General features: G+C 36.3%; 1 protein-coding gene across 1 annotated transcript in view; it reads right to left on the bottom strand.

Moving 5' to 3' along the window:
- The window catches only part of LOC138695212 (cytochrome P450 4C1-like), a 53,904-nt gene that overhangs the window by 23,215 nt on the left and 12,714 nt on the right, over nt 1-17,975 (bottom strand). Inside the window, exons 2-3 of the mRNA XM_069819671.1 lie at nt 11,730-11,893; nt 4,769-4,875 (exon numbers count right to left, since the gene is read on the bottom strand). Of these exons, the coding sequence (XP_069675772.1) occupies nt 4,769-4,875; nt 11,730-11,892 (270 nt within the window). The 5' untranslated portion in view covers nt 11,893. The remainder of the gene's footprint in view (nt 1-4,768; nt 4,876-11,729; nt 11,894-17,975) is intronic.

Genomic DNA, 17,975 nt, shown 5'->3' with positions numbered 1-17,975 from the left:
TAATGTAGACTGACCAGAAGTACCGTTTTTAACGGAATTGTCCCTTTTTTCAGAATCTTATTCCCTGTCCCGGGAAAAATGTGAACGGAATGCTAAAGTCCCTTTTTTCAAATGTCCATTTTTTTCTAATTTTGTGTTTTCGTAAATTCCAAGATTTATTTTAAATGACTTCGTGCGTGTAAACACGATTGTGAGGTGGAGTGAGCATTCAGAGTGATGAAAAATTAAGACGTTAGTTTTAAGAACATTATCCAGATTGTGAGTTTCGTATTATCAACACTTTTTTTTTAATTAGTTATCTTACTGCGCTTTTTCAACTGCTATGATTACATAGCGTCTGAATGAGATGAAGGTAATAATGCCAGTGAAATGAGTCCAGGGACAACGCCGAAAGTTACCCAGCATTTGCACCTAATAGGTTGAGGGGAAAATCCCAGAAAAAAATCTGAAACATGTAACATGTCCAAAACAGGATTTAAACCCGAGCCCGCTCGTTTCACGGTCAGAAATGCTAACCGTTACTCCACAACGGTGGACAATCCGTTGTTCCTGCGCATATTCAGAAAGGGGGTTTTCATTAATGAAATCTCTTTGAAATTATGAGAGAAACTGTAGGCCGAAAAGTAATGTTGATTGCAGGATGTCATTTGAAGCGTGTTTCTTGCATGGAGTTCTACAGTTTTCTCAATTAAAGACCACAACTTTTAGAGGAAATTCAATCATCAAAAATATGGTACCCATGTTGGACGGTGTATATATACTGGGTGTTCATTTCAAAGTGTGTCATGACGTCACTGTTGATGAGTCAGCGATTTGAAGCGAGTTTCAGCTTTTGTGTCAGAGAAGTTGCCTATTAATCAAGGTGTTCAATCTGAACTTGAGAACGTGTACGGTATAACTTTGAACGTCGTAGCAACAGATGGCTGTCTGTACGGTCTGTGTGCTACCATAACCTCCTTCGAACTGTGTTTTGCGCGGCCAAGTCGTACCCAGGGTATTTGTTATCATTAGACTTCGTTGAATTGCCACACGCAGCATGCAATCAGGTTGCCGATGTACGGTAGTATAGAGGAGGTGAGCGACCGCCCGGTCTCGTAGTATAAGCAGTTCATGTTAAGAGTTGTGACCGGTCCAAATAGATAGAGCAGCTACAGCTAATGTATACCTATGTAAGCACTTGTTTTTGCATTACTGTGGTTGGAATAGTCAAAGCTTAACATTTGTTCAGTGCAGACAAGAATTCAATCAAACATACTACAATGAGAGTGTTGCTGTTACAAATAATTGCCCCTGGAATACCCTTACCCCCGAAGCCAGTCTTGACCCGTTGGGGACCGTGGTTGGTTGCTGTTAATTATTATGCAGAACATTATGGAAAAATAATGGAGGTAATTCATGCATTGGATAGCACAGACAGTTCCGCTGTTGCAGCTGTAAAATCATTGCCTTCTGAACAGCTATTGGAAGATATTCTGTTCATTAATTCTAATTTTAAAATCGTGTCCAAAAGCATCATCCTGTTAGAATCGTCTAAACTACAACTCTCAGAAGCCCTTAATATAGTGGATAAAGTATCACAAACAGTTATCCAAAATAACAATTGACTAATCTCAGAAAAAAGTGAAATGTACTGTAAGTTGAGAAACATTATTGCTAAAAATTCTGCCTATTCACAACTTCGTATTATAAATGATGTACCATCAGGTCACGACAAGACGTCTGAAGATGGTGTACTAAAAAGTAGTGACTGTCCGTTCTTCAGATGTGTACGTATTACATCGTGTTGGTCGATGGCATTTAAATGTGCTTAAATGCGACAGGCTCATGTCAGTAGATTTACTGGCATGTAAAAGAACTCCTGCGGGACAAAATTCCGGCACATCCGGCGATGCTGATATAACCTCTGCAGTTGCGAGCGTCGTTAAATAAAACATAACATTAACATTACATCGTGTGATGTCGAACGTACATTTTCCCAAAATAAAAACTGTTTAAGTGACCATCGGGGAGGTTACTTTGCAATCGTTCAAAATGTACGTAACTCTTCACTGCAATGCACTTATTCAACGATGCTGTGAGTATCTTACATTAAATTTTAAGAGTTAATATATCTCACTATAAAATAATTGTGTATTTACATGTTTAGACATTTCCTACTTCAATGATCATTCATTATATTTTTTGAATGCAGGATACAGGTTTTATTGTAACCGCAGTATACTGCTCAGTGTTTACATTAGAGGCATACTCCATCCTTTGCACGTCTCTTTCTCATACAGTCTATACTGCATACGCAGTAAACTTTGCGATTCTCATGGCAGTTCCACGAAGTCTAGTTTTCATCGGTTGCGTACGGCAACATTCCCCAATACAAATCAAATGCTCCGTGTCCATGTTGACCGTCGAAGTTAATGTCAACAAATACGTAAGTAATCGTCTTAACCCTCTCCCTATATCCCGACAGTAAGAAAAAACTCACCTCAGTACGTGTTTCGAAACAGTTCACATTCCTGCCACTACCGGCGTTATCGTACCTATCGATAAGTACTCTTCAGAATGAACGCCGTACTTGCTAGGCAACTTCTCTCGCACAAAGGTAATACACTTCTGCGGAAGTGTAGGAAGACTGAACTCTCTAGGCTCATCGACTAGCCACATGACGGCATACAGCGAGCCATGAGACACTTTGAACTGAACACCCAGTATAATTAACTTGCCGATTGTCTGTAAAGATGGGAGCCTTAACCTCTCGCTACCCACCCTCTGGGCCAACCTGGCCTATCATAGGGTTGTCATTATGGGTGAAAGTGAAATAACCCTGCAGCTTTGCAGGGCGAATTGTTCTTATTGAGTGTAACAAAAAAGTCTAATGGGTTGGAAATTTAGAGGTTTCGAAAAAGAAAATGCTTCTTTCGAAAATTTTAACGTCGTCGCTGTGGATAATTAGTATGCATGGGATCTTGATTTTTAGCAATACCAATAGATAATGTAATAAAGAATATTTTTTCTGTGTCGTATTTCGTGTAAATTAAATTAAAAGTATTGCAAATTTGTTGCCTGACAAACGAGACTAGACGTGGCAACATAATCAGCTGTTCTCCCTCGACTGTCTTACGAAGGTCAAGGTCGTCTTGTTCTAGTATTAATCGATCTACTTATCTGAAGTGAAGTGAAGTTTGTTTTGCCATTCAGTTTAGCCTATCGCAACTGACGGTGCCATTCTACGCGTGTATACAGAAAGGTTTCCGGTAGGATTTTAAATTTTGTACATAATAAACCCTGATTTTGAAAGTGCTAGTTGAAAATAGCAAACATACGTGTCAAAATATTGTAAATAGCAAAGTCATTGTTTGTAAAAGTGCCAATTAAATATTGTAAATAATAAAGTCAGTGTTTGTGAAAGTTCTAGTTAAAATATTGTAAATAGTGATCTCAGTTTATGTCAAAGTGCTAATGTTAAGTAACACGTGAGCACTGCATAAAAGGACCGTCCCACGACAGTATCTACAACTCGCCTGGATTAGCTCACCAAGCGAGTGCACATGAACCAGTCTTGTAAAGGGGTCCTATCCTCAGCACAGGTGGCCTTTGCCCAAACATGGGACTTCATAGCTAAATCATTAATGAATTAATTCATTCATTACCCAGTGCATAGATATTCACCGCTGTCTGCTAGTTTGTGTGTCACACGGACAGCTTAATTCCAACATTTCGCAACCGGGATCGATAACGACTGACGAATTTGTTGACAGGGAAGAGAGATTTTAAACTTGGTGAAGAAAACCCCGGACCGAAGCAGACACTTGATTTTGCAATACGTAGCCTTTTGTTTACATCTGACTTCCGATGAGTTCAATGCCTCCGTACGAAATTTTGGCTGTTGCGACGTTGCCAACGAGTTTAAACTTTCGATGCAATTATTTAATGAATCATACATTTAATCTCAAAAGATGTAATATATTTTTATGCTCGACAATGCCGAAATCTCGTAATTATACACCTGGTAGCAGTCCTTTAATGCATGTCATTAAAGTACACCTACTCATTAAACTACAGGTGTTCAGCCAATAACAACTCAGCTTACAGGTGTTCAGTCAATGACAAGTCAGCTTTGTAACGTTATAAAACCCCAAGTATCGATTATTCTCGGATATGCAATCGAAAGAGAATTAGCGAAAAGTCACGCAGGCTGGAAATCCAATACCGTCGCAGAAGGTTATGTTCTGTTACTATAATAATTAGCGTTAATTGTAAATAATATTCAAACAAATTCAATTTGTCATCTCGTTTTTCAATGTCGTATTCAATAATCAAGGTTATATCAAGTTTAACGGGATTACATCAAGGTCAATGACATTATTATTCCTCGGAAAAAATCAAATTTCGCGTCTGCCCACATCTCACAATTCACGACCTAGAACAAGGTCTCTTCCGAATTTCCGATCTTGTCAGATACAAATAAAATGTATACATCTGAATAATTTCAAGTTAGAAATATGGTCGAGCATAAAAGTCGTATGAAACTTGCCTATAATGGTAATTAAGACGCTCGTATGAATATTATGAAACTCGCTTGCGCTCGTTTCATAAATATCCATACTTGCGTCTTAATTACTATTATTATAGTCTCGTTACATAATGTACTATTTGTTTATTTTCATCTAATCTATCCCTTCTTTCAATGCACAGGCTCATATCGCTTCCACCCTGTATATATTGGAAAACTGGTCATACTACATTCATGTTAACATTTTGAGAATTACATTACCTCGATATATTTAGGGCTCCAAATAAATACAGCAAGTTTCGTACCAGCCCACAACCTGAATATATCTCCATTAGCCAGAGACAATTTTTCCATACGACTCCAGTGCTCTGAAATAATCAATAAACAAAGATTAAAAATTACATAGGATGATTCATTACGTATGATCCATTACGAATCGGTTCTGTAGGTCACTTTGAAAAAAAAAGTTACATCAACATGCGTCCAAATATCATAACTTTCTTTCTTTATTTGTAAAAATCCATATGCCTTACCGTGAACCAGGCTAGTACTTGTTTGCATCTTAATGCAAACAGTGGGGCCTGCATCAAGAGGGTTATAGTGAATTCGAATATGATAGCGGAATTCTTAGGTACATCATTTACCATTTACTGGGAAAAACGTTTAAATGATAGCTATGTTTTCAGGATTAAACAAAATATTTTCGATATGATTCTAGATTTTCATGAAATGTAAATCAAAATAGCTATGCAGAAAATACAATTTAACAAAGCTATTGCAGTTCATTGTGTGGTAGAAAGAAAATAGTTCCTCCGCGAGCTCCATGCAGTTGTGTGACATTTTCATATCCAAGGAAAGTGTTGTGTATGTTGTAGACATCCTAAACTTTTTTTACACCATGTTCAAATTGGATCTGAATTCAGGATCTTAAAAGAATTGTTTATCTCGGGAACAACGATATTTTTATCTCGATCTTGCTGATGTATAGAAAAAATAAATATTAATTTCCGAAACAGTTTCCTTATGAAATAACAAATCTGTACTTTCCAAAATACATATTAACACTATTATAAAGTAGTAAAGATATTGTAAAATCATATCAAATGCTTTTGCATAGAACCAACTGGTAAAATCTATCAACAGCTCCTCGAGACAGGTATCTCTTCCCAAATTGGATGTCCTTGTCCATACGTCTTGACCTTCTGCAGCTTCAAGGATCTCAAAGCTGAGTATTGAACAATATTTAAATTTATGAAACTATATAATGTATAAATAGTGTAACTGTCAACAAATCCACAAGTTCACTATAAAATTATTTCGAAATGCAGGTAATGTGCAAACTATGCTACTGAAATAACCCTTTTCTATTAAACGCAGAACTTAAAATAAGTTACATAAACTAATGTACATATTATACTATTGAAATAAAAACTCTTTTCTATTAAACGGAGAACTTAAAATAAGTTGCGTAAACTAATGTACATACTATACTATTGAAATAAAAACTCTTTCCTATCAAACGGAGAACTTAAAATAATTTGCGTAAACTAATGTACATACTATACTATTGAAGTAAAAACCTATAATTTTTCATGGTTTTCACGTAGAATTACGTCTATCAGATCGTTCCTCAGAGATGCCATTTCGGAGTTGGATGTAACGAAAAATGTGTGACGCAAAAACATCATTGTCACCTAGTCGAAGTAGAAACTACGAACGCCGTTTTTGATTCGTAAGGGAAAGGATGTGGGTACACGATCGTGAAAATTTCGTTCGCGCGCTCCGCTTCTAGAGGAAGCGATGGGGAGCATACATTGGGTACCAAAACCATGCTCGCGAGGCTCCCCGACCACAGCGAACTGATGCCTTTCACATCTGCCCAAGCTAACTACTTCGAGCATAATGATATTAACACATATTATCTCTATCAAGTCTTGTATGGTATGTTGTAACACTGTAAAATTAGAAAAAAAAAAATAAATAAATAATGAACTTGTTCAAAATCTTAACTTTTTTTCGAACTTTCTTGAGAAAAACAACTCCTTTCTCACCGCATGAACTCTGGTGTAAATCTACGACTCGCGAACCTCTCCATAGGAGCATGTTGTTGTTTAGTCAACTGTCCGAAGACAGGTTTGAACTTCATAAGTGACACCAGGGGGGACGGATGAGAAATAACATTGTTATTGAATTGCCTATAACTTTCACATATTTGGACCTAGGACCTTGAAATTTGAAATATTAGTTCAAAACAGCTTTTTTTTTTGCCTTCAATTTTTTTTTTCATAATTTTATGAATAATAGTGTTTATTTTTCAAATCTTTCATTAAAAAAATAAAAAATAATGTATTTTTTCCTAAAAATTTGCTAAACCAATAAACCTAAAACTTTGCACATGTGTCACCAATACCTAAAGTAACATTTCCCTGCAACCAAATATTTTATTTAGGCTTTATATTATTTAAAAAAGTACATTAGGTATGAAACACTTTTTTTTTCTAAGTTTTGTAATGTATAAAACTCACAAATATTAACAAAGCAAAATTTCTTTGCAGGGAATTATAGATAATACAGTTTTAAGCTTGTGTGCAAAATTTTATATTTTCATTCCTAATGCTTGCAGAGAAAAAAGTAGGCCTACGTAAGCATTGAAAAATGTGTCTAATGCCTACCTACTTCACTTTGCGTGATTCGGGTTGCGCATACTGCGGATAGATGGCAGGACTGTGTCCCATTTTCAATTTGCACACCACTTCGGCGGGCCACGTTATGCATGATGTGTATCTGTGATGAGTTAAGTCATGTACTAGGGTGAGTGTATGTTAAATGTTCGTGAAAGTGTAGTGTAGGGAATGGGTGAGGATGATGATGGTGAGGAAGGGTGAGCGGGGAAACCCGGTGCCGGCACGTAGCCTACTCCTGTCGAATAGCACCAAGGGGGCCGCCAGGCTTAACGTCCCCATCCGACGTATGAATCACTATCCACAGTGACATATGCCTTCCCTTCTTATGCACTGCGGACAGATTTGGGATTTAACCCAGGCATATTGGTGCACAATTTATACTTATTTTTTTGAATGATGGGACATGACAGTTAAGCGGCCGAACTTGGAACTACAGTGCCATGTTGCCAACATGGACTACCACGCTGCCAACTGATGGAAGCCAGCAATAGGGATATCCTGAACTAGCACCAACAGATAGCGCACGGGTACTATGAGGGATGCGCTTTGCGTGTGCATTTGTTTTTCGGTATATAAACATTGACGATATACGTATTGTATTAGTATATGAAATACTCTTAAAAACCACTAAAAATGACAAATTTTTGTCATGTTCCTATATGTAAAAACCAGGGAAAGCTTTTTGTCTTCAATCAGGTCCCGAAATATTCTGAATATATGCTTTAAACCTTAAAAAATATAAGTAATAAAATTGGGCCTCGAAAGTGCTAGCTATTAAATAAAAGTAACTACTTCAAGTAAGGAATTGTTGACTATAGTTTCATTTTGGAGGAGGAAAAAGAAAAATTAATAAAAACATATGCAACCTCGACAGCGAGCAATGTTAGCTTAGATTATATGCAGTATTTGTAGGAGTCTCCGAATTTTACGCCTGCAGTAAACTCTCGTTAAACTGGAATGTTCATTATACAGGACGATCCCTAGTGAAATCCATTTCGTGAATAATGTTTTTAATATACTGTACCCTAATTATTAAAGCTATGTTTTAAGTTCAAATTTTCAAAATCATCTCACACAGTATTCAAAACTGCATGTCCTTAACCTACAAAACACACTACTAATCGTGATACTATTGCGATCATATTATATCATCCTATTAAAAATTGCATTTGATCTTTCTGCAACTACAGAAAAAATACAAGAAATTCAATCTCGATAGTCTTTTCCCTATAAAAAAAAGCACATTGGTGGCTGCATATCCTATTTTTAGCGTACGGTTCTTAAATACTAATTATTAAAGAGGGCAATATTCACTTTCGACATATTTCCTATTTTTTTATTCGTGCATGTTGTTCTCAAAGTTCTCGTTTAGTTTAATGAACATTCAATTTACTCGTATTTATATTATGCATACTGGAGATTTCCCCACCCATCTCGGGGAATCGCTCAATATTATACAGGTTTACGTTATTATTTATTGTAAATTAAATTAAATTATGAGGTAAGAAAATATTAAATTACATTAAATTATACTAGGTTATACAAAATAACTGTAAATGTAATTTTGACACGTACAGAAAACCAACAAGCGGGAAAACGTAATTAAATGTAGCATATGACAAAAACATAGCCCTACAACATGTTGCGCCGCATGGAACGCTCCTGCCATCTGACGATAAAACTTCGCATAAGATATCCCTATTGTCGTGAAGATGGCTGACGTTAAAACATTCATTGACAATTCACGCGGAGGTAAGAAAACAATACAAAAATTGACAGAGAATCAAAGACGAGACGTACGAATACTAATTGTGTGCACAATAAATGTCGCCAAGAGAGCTATTAAGCACTCGCCACGTGGAAACTGTAAGTTTGGCAACTCAACCGTTGTTACCATAGCAACAGGCCTACCACGCTATGTGACATTCAGTTGTTTTTCCGATCGCAACGCTCCTGTCATGTCCCATCTTTAAAAAAAAAGAAGTATAGTGATTAGAAGTTGTGCACCGCCATCTCTCCTAGTCCCGAGGTAGAAATTTTACAATAAAATCTCTGACCCCGCCGGGTAGTCTGGAGGCAGACACGCAAGCACAGAGCTAACTCGGCGGAAAACGTTTAAAGTTACATTTAGAGATGGCCGATATTTCACAAACCGATATTTTGTCACAGGTATTTTTTTGTCACAGATAAACCTGTGACTGATGACGCGAAATATCTGTGACAAAATATCGCTATCGAAATCTGCTCCGTATTCAGTACTCTGTCACCGTTGCAACGTCTGTGACTGATATTTTCTCCTCTACGTCGTGGGTTTGCGCTTGCGCATGATACAATAACAGCAATCGGGCGGTGGTATTTGATTATTTTTTCGTGATATTTTGTTCAATATTATTTTTTTCAAAGTGATGATGTGTTGCAAAGTTATTAGCGGCATTATAATAATATAATCATGAATCTGACATTTTGTTTTCATATTTTAGTCTGTATATGTTTTATAAATATTTTATGTATTCCCCCGAGATCTTCACATTTTCATATTAAGCTTACTGTAAATTTATATTAATGTGTAAGTATTTTCCACTCAGTTAAAACCGAACGAGACAAAACTGGCTAATATGATGGGCAACTTATTTCGCTAAACTAACCTTGAGTTAGTTTCCTTCGTATCCCCCTTATACATCTTGCATATACGAATCTGTGAGAGGTCAGGTTTGGTTGGTTTAAGCTTTTATTATGCCTAGACATATACGATCAACGACTAAACTAGCGTTGAGGTAGTTCCCTTCGTACTCCGCATATACACCTTGCATATACGAATCTGTGACAGGTTAGGTTTGGTTAGTTTAAGCTTTTATTATGCCTAGACATATACGATCAACGACTAAACTAGCGTTGAGGTAGTTCCCTTCGTACTCCGCATATACACCTTGCATATACGAATCTGTGACAGGTCAGGTTTGGTTGGTTTAAGCTTTTATTATGCCTAGACATATACGATCAACGACTAAACTAGCGATCAGGTAGTTCCCTTCGTACTCCGCATACATACCTTGCATATACGAATCTGTGACAGATTAGGTTTGGTTAGTTTAGGCTTTGTTATGCCTTGGATATACGATCAACTGCATCTCCACAAAAAATCAAATTCAACGATTTTCACTTCCGAAATCACCTACACTACCTCAGCGCTAGTTTAACCCGAGGAACTGTCTCTCCACAAAGAAAAAAAATCCCTATAAATGCAACGATTTTCACATCCGAATTCGCCGAAACTACTTCAGCACTAGTTTCATCATCTTATTATAAATTATATAATGATTACACGATTTAAATAATAATAATACCATTGGTTACCAATACTTTATCTTGTGTAAAATCCTGTCTGAACAACAGTTTTGTTTTGTAATTATTTTCCATTGTTTTTCCGAATACTGATGTTTCGTTAATTTTTATTCTGACTCAATATTATGATGTTAATGCACGACTTAGAATAATTATTTATCCATTATATTATATACAATAAAAAGGATCAATTTTTAAAACCATTAGGATAACCACATAACCTCAATTTCTCCATACCCAACTACAATAAAAAATTATCAACTGATTCCATATCTAAAATCAACTACGATATAACCTCTTGGTGTATAAGGTTAACTTTCTACATGTTACTGTTGAGTTAGCTTAGTATTTATTTGTTAATGGTGCATGCACATAACTTATTTGTTGCATTTTCCCATATACACCACTGATGTGTGGCGTGTATAGAGAATTCGTATTCACATTGCACTGCTCTTCAATATTTCCTGTTAATTTTTATCGGTGTGACAAAATATCGGTGTAATTCATGCATATCGTGCTTACTTATCGATATAAAATATCGGTGTGACAAAATCACAGATAAAAGTCACAGATATTTAATTGTCACAGTCACAGTTGTCACAGATACTTGGAAATATCGTTTAAGCTCAAATCTAGTTACGTTACTATTTATCTACTATCTCACCTCATACAGTGCACTCAATGTCCTCCTTCCTTATCTATAAGGAAGTACTAAGCCACAGCCTTCCTAGCACTGGTCAGATAGTTTGCCTGTCTAAATTCCAAGAAAATTTCTATAACACAGAAACTTCATAACGGCTACTGAAAGGGAGAGTGGCATATTGAGCCCCGCTGTGGTATTTAAATGTTAAAGACAACTTAGGTCCTTGAGACAAGCAAAATATTTCAGTATTTAATACAGAAAAGTATGTACTATTTATTAAAGCAATAAAATATTTTTCATTTTTGTCACAATTTCGCATTTGTTTACCCTTAACTTATATGCTGAGAAATAAATTTTGAAGCCTACTGGCTACACTTAAAAAACCGATACTGAAATCTTCAGGGAATTCTCAACTCTTCCAACAATTCAAAATATTGTACACTGACTTTATATTGTCATAACCTGGATTTCTTGTGGAAGCGACTTAAAATTAAGCTTACTTACTTAATTTAAACATATGTATATGCAACAAAATACTCCATATATTTCTTACTGTCTGCATTCAGCCCCAGTTCCAAGACGTTACCCAGAATGGGAATTAATTTAGGCCCAGGAATCTTCTCTGAATACTCCATCATCGCCTTCGTCTTCACTCGATGATATGCGAATAACGCCATTAAGCCCATCAGAAAGAGACTGAGAATTGTAAACAACATCCTGTAGGAATAACAATCAACATTGAAACTTCATTCACAAGAAAGGAGCTTAATTATAATTTGAGGGCTTAGCGTGAAACTAAGTCAACTACAAATCTTAAAATTTTCAACACAGACAAAATAACATTTTTTAAATACAAAATTGTTGATATTTCTCATATGAATGAAAGCAAATTATTTCTTTAAAAATCCAAAACATCACATGTAAAGTAAGTATTATTTCTATGAAAGATGTTTAGAATATTCTTGAAACAACAGCAAAGTTATTAATTATGTTCATAATTTGTGACATAAAGACGTACCTCAATAACCAAGCTGAAGAAAAATATGAAGTTATATTAAGTTTTGTTTGTCTTTATAAAGAAATGCAACTTGCAACTTCTTCTTAACTATCCTTGTCATTGCAATCATCACATATATCCTCTTTCTCATATGTTTGATTCTGTTTTTTTTTTTTTTTTTTTTTTTTACATATTTGTTGAAATGATAGTGTTGGGCTAGTATGATACCACAGTTAACAAGTCTATCAGATGTTTATGTTTACTTACTTATAAATGGCTTTTAAGTAACCCGGAATTTCATTGCCGCCCTCATATAAGCCCGCCATCGGTCCCTATCCTGTGCAAGGTTAATCCAGTCCCTACTATCATATCCCACCTCCCTCAAATCCATTTTTATATTATCCTCTCATCTACGTCTCGGCCTCCCCAAAGATATTTTTCCTTCCGGCCTCCCAACTAACACTCTATATGCATTTCTGGATTCGCCCATACGTGCTACATGCCCTGCCTATCTCAAACGTCTGGATTTAATAGTCCTAATTATATCAGGTGAAGAATACAATGCGCGCAATTCTACATTTGTGTAACTTTCTCCATTCTCCTGTAACTTCATCCTTCTTAGCCCTCTCTCACAGTGAGAGTCCAAGTTTCACAACCATACCACCTATAATATTTCCATTAGTCCATGCAGAAGCTGGGTACAGTGCACGGGAGTACGCAAGGAGGGGTTACTGTGTTTGAACCCTCCTTGAACTAAAAAAAAAATCATATTTAGATTTGAATATATTATTTTTATTTATAATCGTTTTCCCTTCTCTAATTTTTCACTGTCAGAGTAACAAAATCTACATCGACATATGACATAGTCCTCCTACTCCTCCTTCGGCACGTTCGAATTATAACAATGCTATCTTCATTATAGAGAGATTTACCACGTAGTACCGACCTTATAATAAAATGAAGCCGACATAATATGAAATTTAATTTGTGAAACATATTAAAAAGGTTATGGCTATGTTATGACAGTTGTGCAGTGCAGATGTTAAATATTGTGCATTGTCGATTTTAAACTCATTTTAAGAGCGGTATTCACCCGTTCGTTAGTTTGAGTTCTGATTTTATTGTGAATCGTTCGTTTAAAGTTTTCTGCATTCGACAGTTCATATTTTTAATAATAATAATAATAATAATAATAATAATAATAATAATACTTACTTACAAATGGCTTTTAAGGAACCCGAAGGTTCATTGCCGCCCTCACATAAGCCCGCCAGCGGTCCCTATCCTGTGCAAGATTAATCCAGTCTCTATCATCATACCCCACCACCCTCAAATCCATTTTAATATTATCCTCCCATCTACGTCTCGGCCTCCCTAAAGGTCTTTTTCCCTCCGGTCTCCCAACTAACACTCTATATGCATTTCTGGATTCGCCCATACGTGCTACATGCCCTGCCCATGTTAAACATCTGGATTTTAAGTTCCTAATTATGTCAGGTGAAGAATACAATGCGTGCAGTTCTGTGTTGTGTAACTTTCTCCATTCTCCTGTAACTTCATCCCGCTTAGCCCCAAATATTTTCCTAAGCACCTTATTCTCAAACACCCTTAACCTATGTTCCTCCCTCAGAGTGAGAGTCCAAGTTTCACAACCATACAGAACAGCCGGTAATATAACTGTTTTATAAATTCTAACTTTCAGATTTTTTGACAGCAGACTGGATGATAAGAGCTTCTCAACCGAATAATAAATAATAATAATAATAATAATAATAATAATAATAATAATAATAATAATAATAATAATAATAATACACAACATTTTAAATGCCGGTAATTAAATTGTAAACAGTTTTAATAGTAACCCCCTTGACAAAATTCTGCGGACGCCATTGGTGCAGTGTTCCTCGTTTGCATCTTTTCTTCTTATACATTTAACAACATTCACATTTCTGTATTCTTCGTCATGATCAGGCTTCGAGACTTTGGACCCGATACAATAAGTTTACTGTGCATGCACTATTGGTTGTTGACTCGCTGCAGGTAGATAGAGATGTGTTGAGGTAACAACGTTGCTATTTAGAGTAGAGTACGGTTGTATGGGGAAACACACATACGTACATTCTGAAAGTAAATATACATTACACAATGATAATGTCAAAAGAATGTGAAAAGCATTTATTCTCCTGTCTTTTATAAGCATTTGTGTTTAATTATACACAGTGTTAATGGTGGAAATAAGCATGTAGCTATTTTAATTTTTTCATTTATCCTATTGGTCGTCTTTAGGACGTGCAGTTACAGTACCGAAATGCAATGTACTACAAGATACATTCTCAGTGTCTCAAACGTAAATCTTTTTCGGTTATCTGCCAAAGTTTGTACTGTAGAAAGCTGCGCTCTACGTCGCGTGACGTGATAGGAGCAAAACGAAAAAACCTAACACCATTGCAGTCTCTAAGAGATAGTCCTTTATTCTCGGGTGACTCTATGTCCACTAATTTGCTGTTTATGTTACACAATGTTCCATATCCGTTATTTTTACATAAAATTGATTTCCACTTCTGTTTTACACGTTCAGTAACCGGTGTACTTGATGTCTCATTAATTCTCTGCATCATTTTCTAAATTAATTTGAGAGCTTCCGGCATCTCTTGCTCTGACTTTTCTAACCGTGTAATAGTTTCAGACACAGTTTGTATGAAAACGAAATTATTCGTCAGAACCTTCAAATCCAGTGCGATTTCCTTTGCGTATTTGTTGGCATTCATTCTAAAGTACCCCAACCCACTGTACGCTTTACCACTATACTCAGTACGCCGTTATGCGGATTTCCCACTGAACTGCTCTATCGGGTCCGAAGTCTCGAAGCCTGGTCATGACTCTAATTGAAATACAAAATATATGAGTCACTTTTCTTGTACCATAATCTGAAAATCTTCATTCAGTGTACACACTCACTGTTGGTAAAGATTTTCTATTTTGAATGATTTATTTCTGCATCTTTGAAAAGTCTAGAAAAGTCTTGTTGGCTGATTTCAATAACACTTTTTCCCTTTTGAAGCCAAGTTGTCTTTTGAAGCCATGGGAAGATATTGTTAAAATGGATTTGACGGAGGTGGGATATGATGATAGAGACTGGATTGGTCTTGCTCAGGGCAGGGACCTATGGCGGGCTTATTTTTTTATTTTATTGAGTTATTTTACGACGCTGTATCAACTTACTTACTTACTGGCTTTTAAGGAACCCGGAGGTTCATTGCCGCCCTAACATAAGCCCACCATTGGTCCCTTTCCTGAGCAAGATTAATCCAGTCTCTACCATCATATCCCACCTCCCTCAAATCCATTTTAATATTATCTTCTCACCTACGTCTCGGCCTCCCCAAAGGTCTTTTTCCCGCCGGCCTCCCAACTAACACTCTATATGCATTTCTGGATTCGCCCATACGTGCTACATGTCCTACCCATCTCAAACGTCTGGATTTTATGTTCCTAATTATGTCTGGTGAAGAATACAATGCGTGCAGCTCTGCGTTGTGTAAATTTCTCCATTCTCCTGTAACTTCATCCCTCTTAGCCCCAAATATTTTCCTAAGAACCTTATTCTCAAACACCCTTAATCTCTGTTCCTCTCTCAAAGTGAGAGTCCAGTTTCACAACCATACAGAACAACCGGCAATATAACTGTTTTATAAATTCTAACTTTCAGATTTTTTGACAGAAGACTAGATGACAAAAGCTTCTCAACCGAATAATAACACGCATTTCCCATATTTATTCTGCGTTTAATTTCCTCCCGAGTGTCATTTATATTTGTTGCTGTTGCTCCAAGATATTTGAATTTTTCCACCTCTTCGAAAGATAAATCTCCAATTTTTATACTTGCATTTCGTACAATATTCTGGTCACGAGACATAATCATATACTTTGTCTTTTCGGGATTTACTTCCAACCCTATCGCTTTACTTGCTTGCTTCAACTAGAATTTCCGCGTTTTCCCTAATCGTTTGTGGATTTTTTCCTAGCATATTCACGTCATACCCATAGACAAGAAGCTGATGTAACCCATTCAGCTCCAAACCCTGTCTATTAACCTGAACTTTCCTTGCATCTAGGTTATTTAGCGTCTGAATGATATGAAGGTGATAATGCCGGTGAAATGAGTCCGGGGTCCAGCACCGAAAGTTACCCAGCATTTGCTCGTATTGGGTTGAGGGAAAACCCCGGAAAAAACCTCAACCAGGTAACTTGCCCCGACCGGGATTCGAACCCGGGCCATCTGGTTTCGCAGCCAGACGCGCTGACCGTTACTCCACAGGTGTGGACTGGCGGGCTTATGTGAGGGCTGCAATGAACCTCCGGGTTCCTTAAAAGCCAGTAAGTAAGTGAGTTATTGGCTGATGGCTATACTAAATTCCAGCACAAAATTCATTCAGAATATGTAGAAATTACACTTTTGGATTTTACTAAATGTATACTATCGAAAGACGTTACATACCTCCTTAAATACTGTATGTGTTAACTGTGTTTATGTCTATCTGCGTTATCCCATGTTTTTTTTTTTTTTTAATATAATTCATAGTACTGAAACTGCCGTAGTGAATTCGCACTAATTGTATTAATCGTAATTTTCGTCTCGAAAACCCCTAAGATATCGAATTTAATTTTTCACCCATGTTTGTCCCACTTCACCACTTTAGGGACAAAGTCGGACTAAATAATACCTTATTCGTATTCTGTGATCGCAGTGATCCCCAGATATCGACTTTCGTCGAGATCGGATGACATGAGATTTCTCACTCTCTTTTGCTTTTTCATCAGTCTGTATCTTAGGAGATGGTATTTAAAAAATCTAAGAATGTTTAACCAAAATTGTAGAGAATAAACTTCATTTTAAATTTTACGTCTCTAGTTAAATATACTTTAGTGAATTTTTGAAACCGTCAACTCCTTTCTCCTCCTTTCTCTCTCCTCTCTGTTCTGTTTATTTAAAAAAAAAAAAAAAAAAAAAAAAAAAAAAAAAAAAAAAAAAAAAAAAAACCTGAAAAGTTATTTGAAGAGAGTACGTGAAATTTAATTTTTTTTATATTCCTTATACGTTTTAGAAACAATTCTGAGAGATGAGATGAATAATCTAACCCAATTTTATGAGTGAGTCTTTGTTTTAAATTTAAAGGATGTACGTCTGCTGGTTAAAAAAATAAACTGGTATAATTATTTTGATCATTACTGCCTCCCATTTTCCAAATCTTAATGTTCATATTTCGTAAAACTCATGGCCGGTTTGTCCAAGTATTGTTAGAACACTTGACGACTGTTAAACCTTCAACAGTTTGTTAAATACAGTTTTTCCATTTGTTCAACACCAGTTTGGGTTAACATATTCTTAACCGTTTATTAACTTCAAATGTAGGATTTCAGGCCGTTAACTCATTTAACAAACAGTTAAACATGGCGGATAACGCCACAGCTGTTCAGACAAAAGTTGTGAAAATAACATGTTATGTTTTTCTTTGAGGAATGTTTAGAGTAAGGGCCGGTTTCACCAAGCTTCAGTAACTCAGTCCAAATGAAACATTCACTAGTACTGAACATTAAAATATTTACACGAATAAGTTTATATGTGCGCTGTCTCCGTAGGCTTCAAGCCGAGCAGCTGTATGCGCCTCGTCGCGCTAATTACGTCATGACTCTCTGGTGGAGCAGTCAGTAGCGAGTTGACTTGCCATGCCAGGGGCCCGTGTTCGATTGTCGGCGGTAACAATTTTTTTATTAACGTAACTAATTTTTATACATGTT

Source organism: Periplaneta americana, chromosome 2 (assembly GCF_040183065.1).
Source record: "Periplaneta americana isolate PAMFEO1 chromosome 2, P.americana_PAMFEO1_priV1, whole genome shotgun sequence".
NCBI classification, from domain to species: domain Eukaryota; kingdom Metazoa; phylum Arthropoda; class Insecta; order Blattodea; family Blattidae; genus Periplaneta; species Periplaneta americana.
The sequence above is the reverse complement of the archived record's forward strand: the minus strand, read 5'-3'. Positions and strand labels throughout refer to the sequence as shown.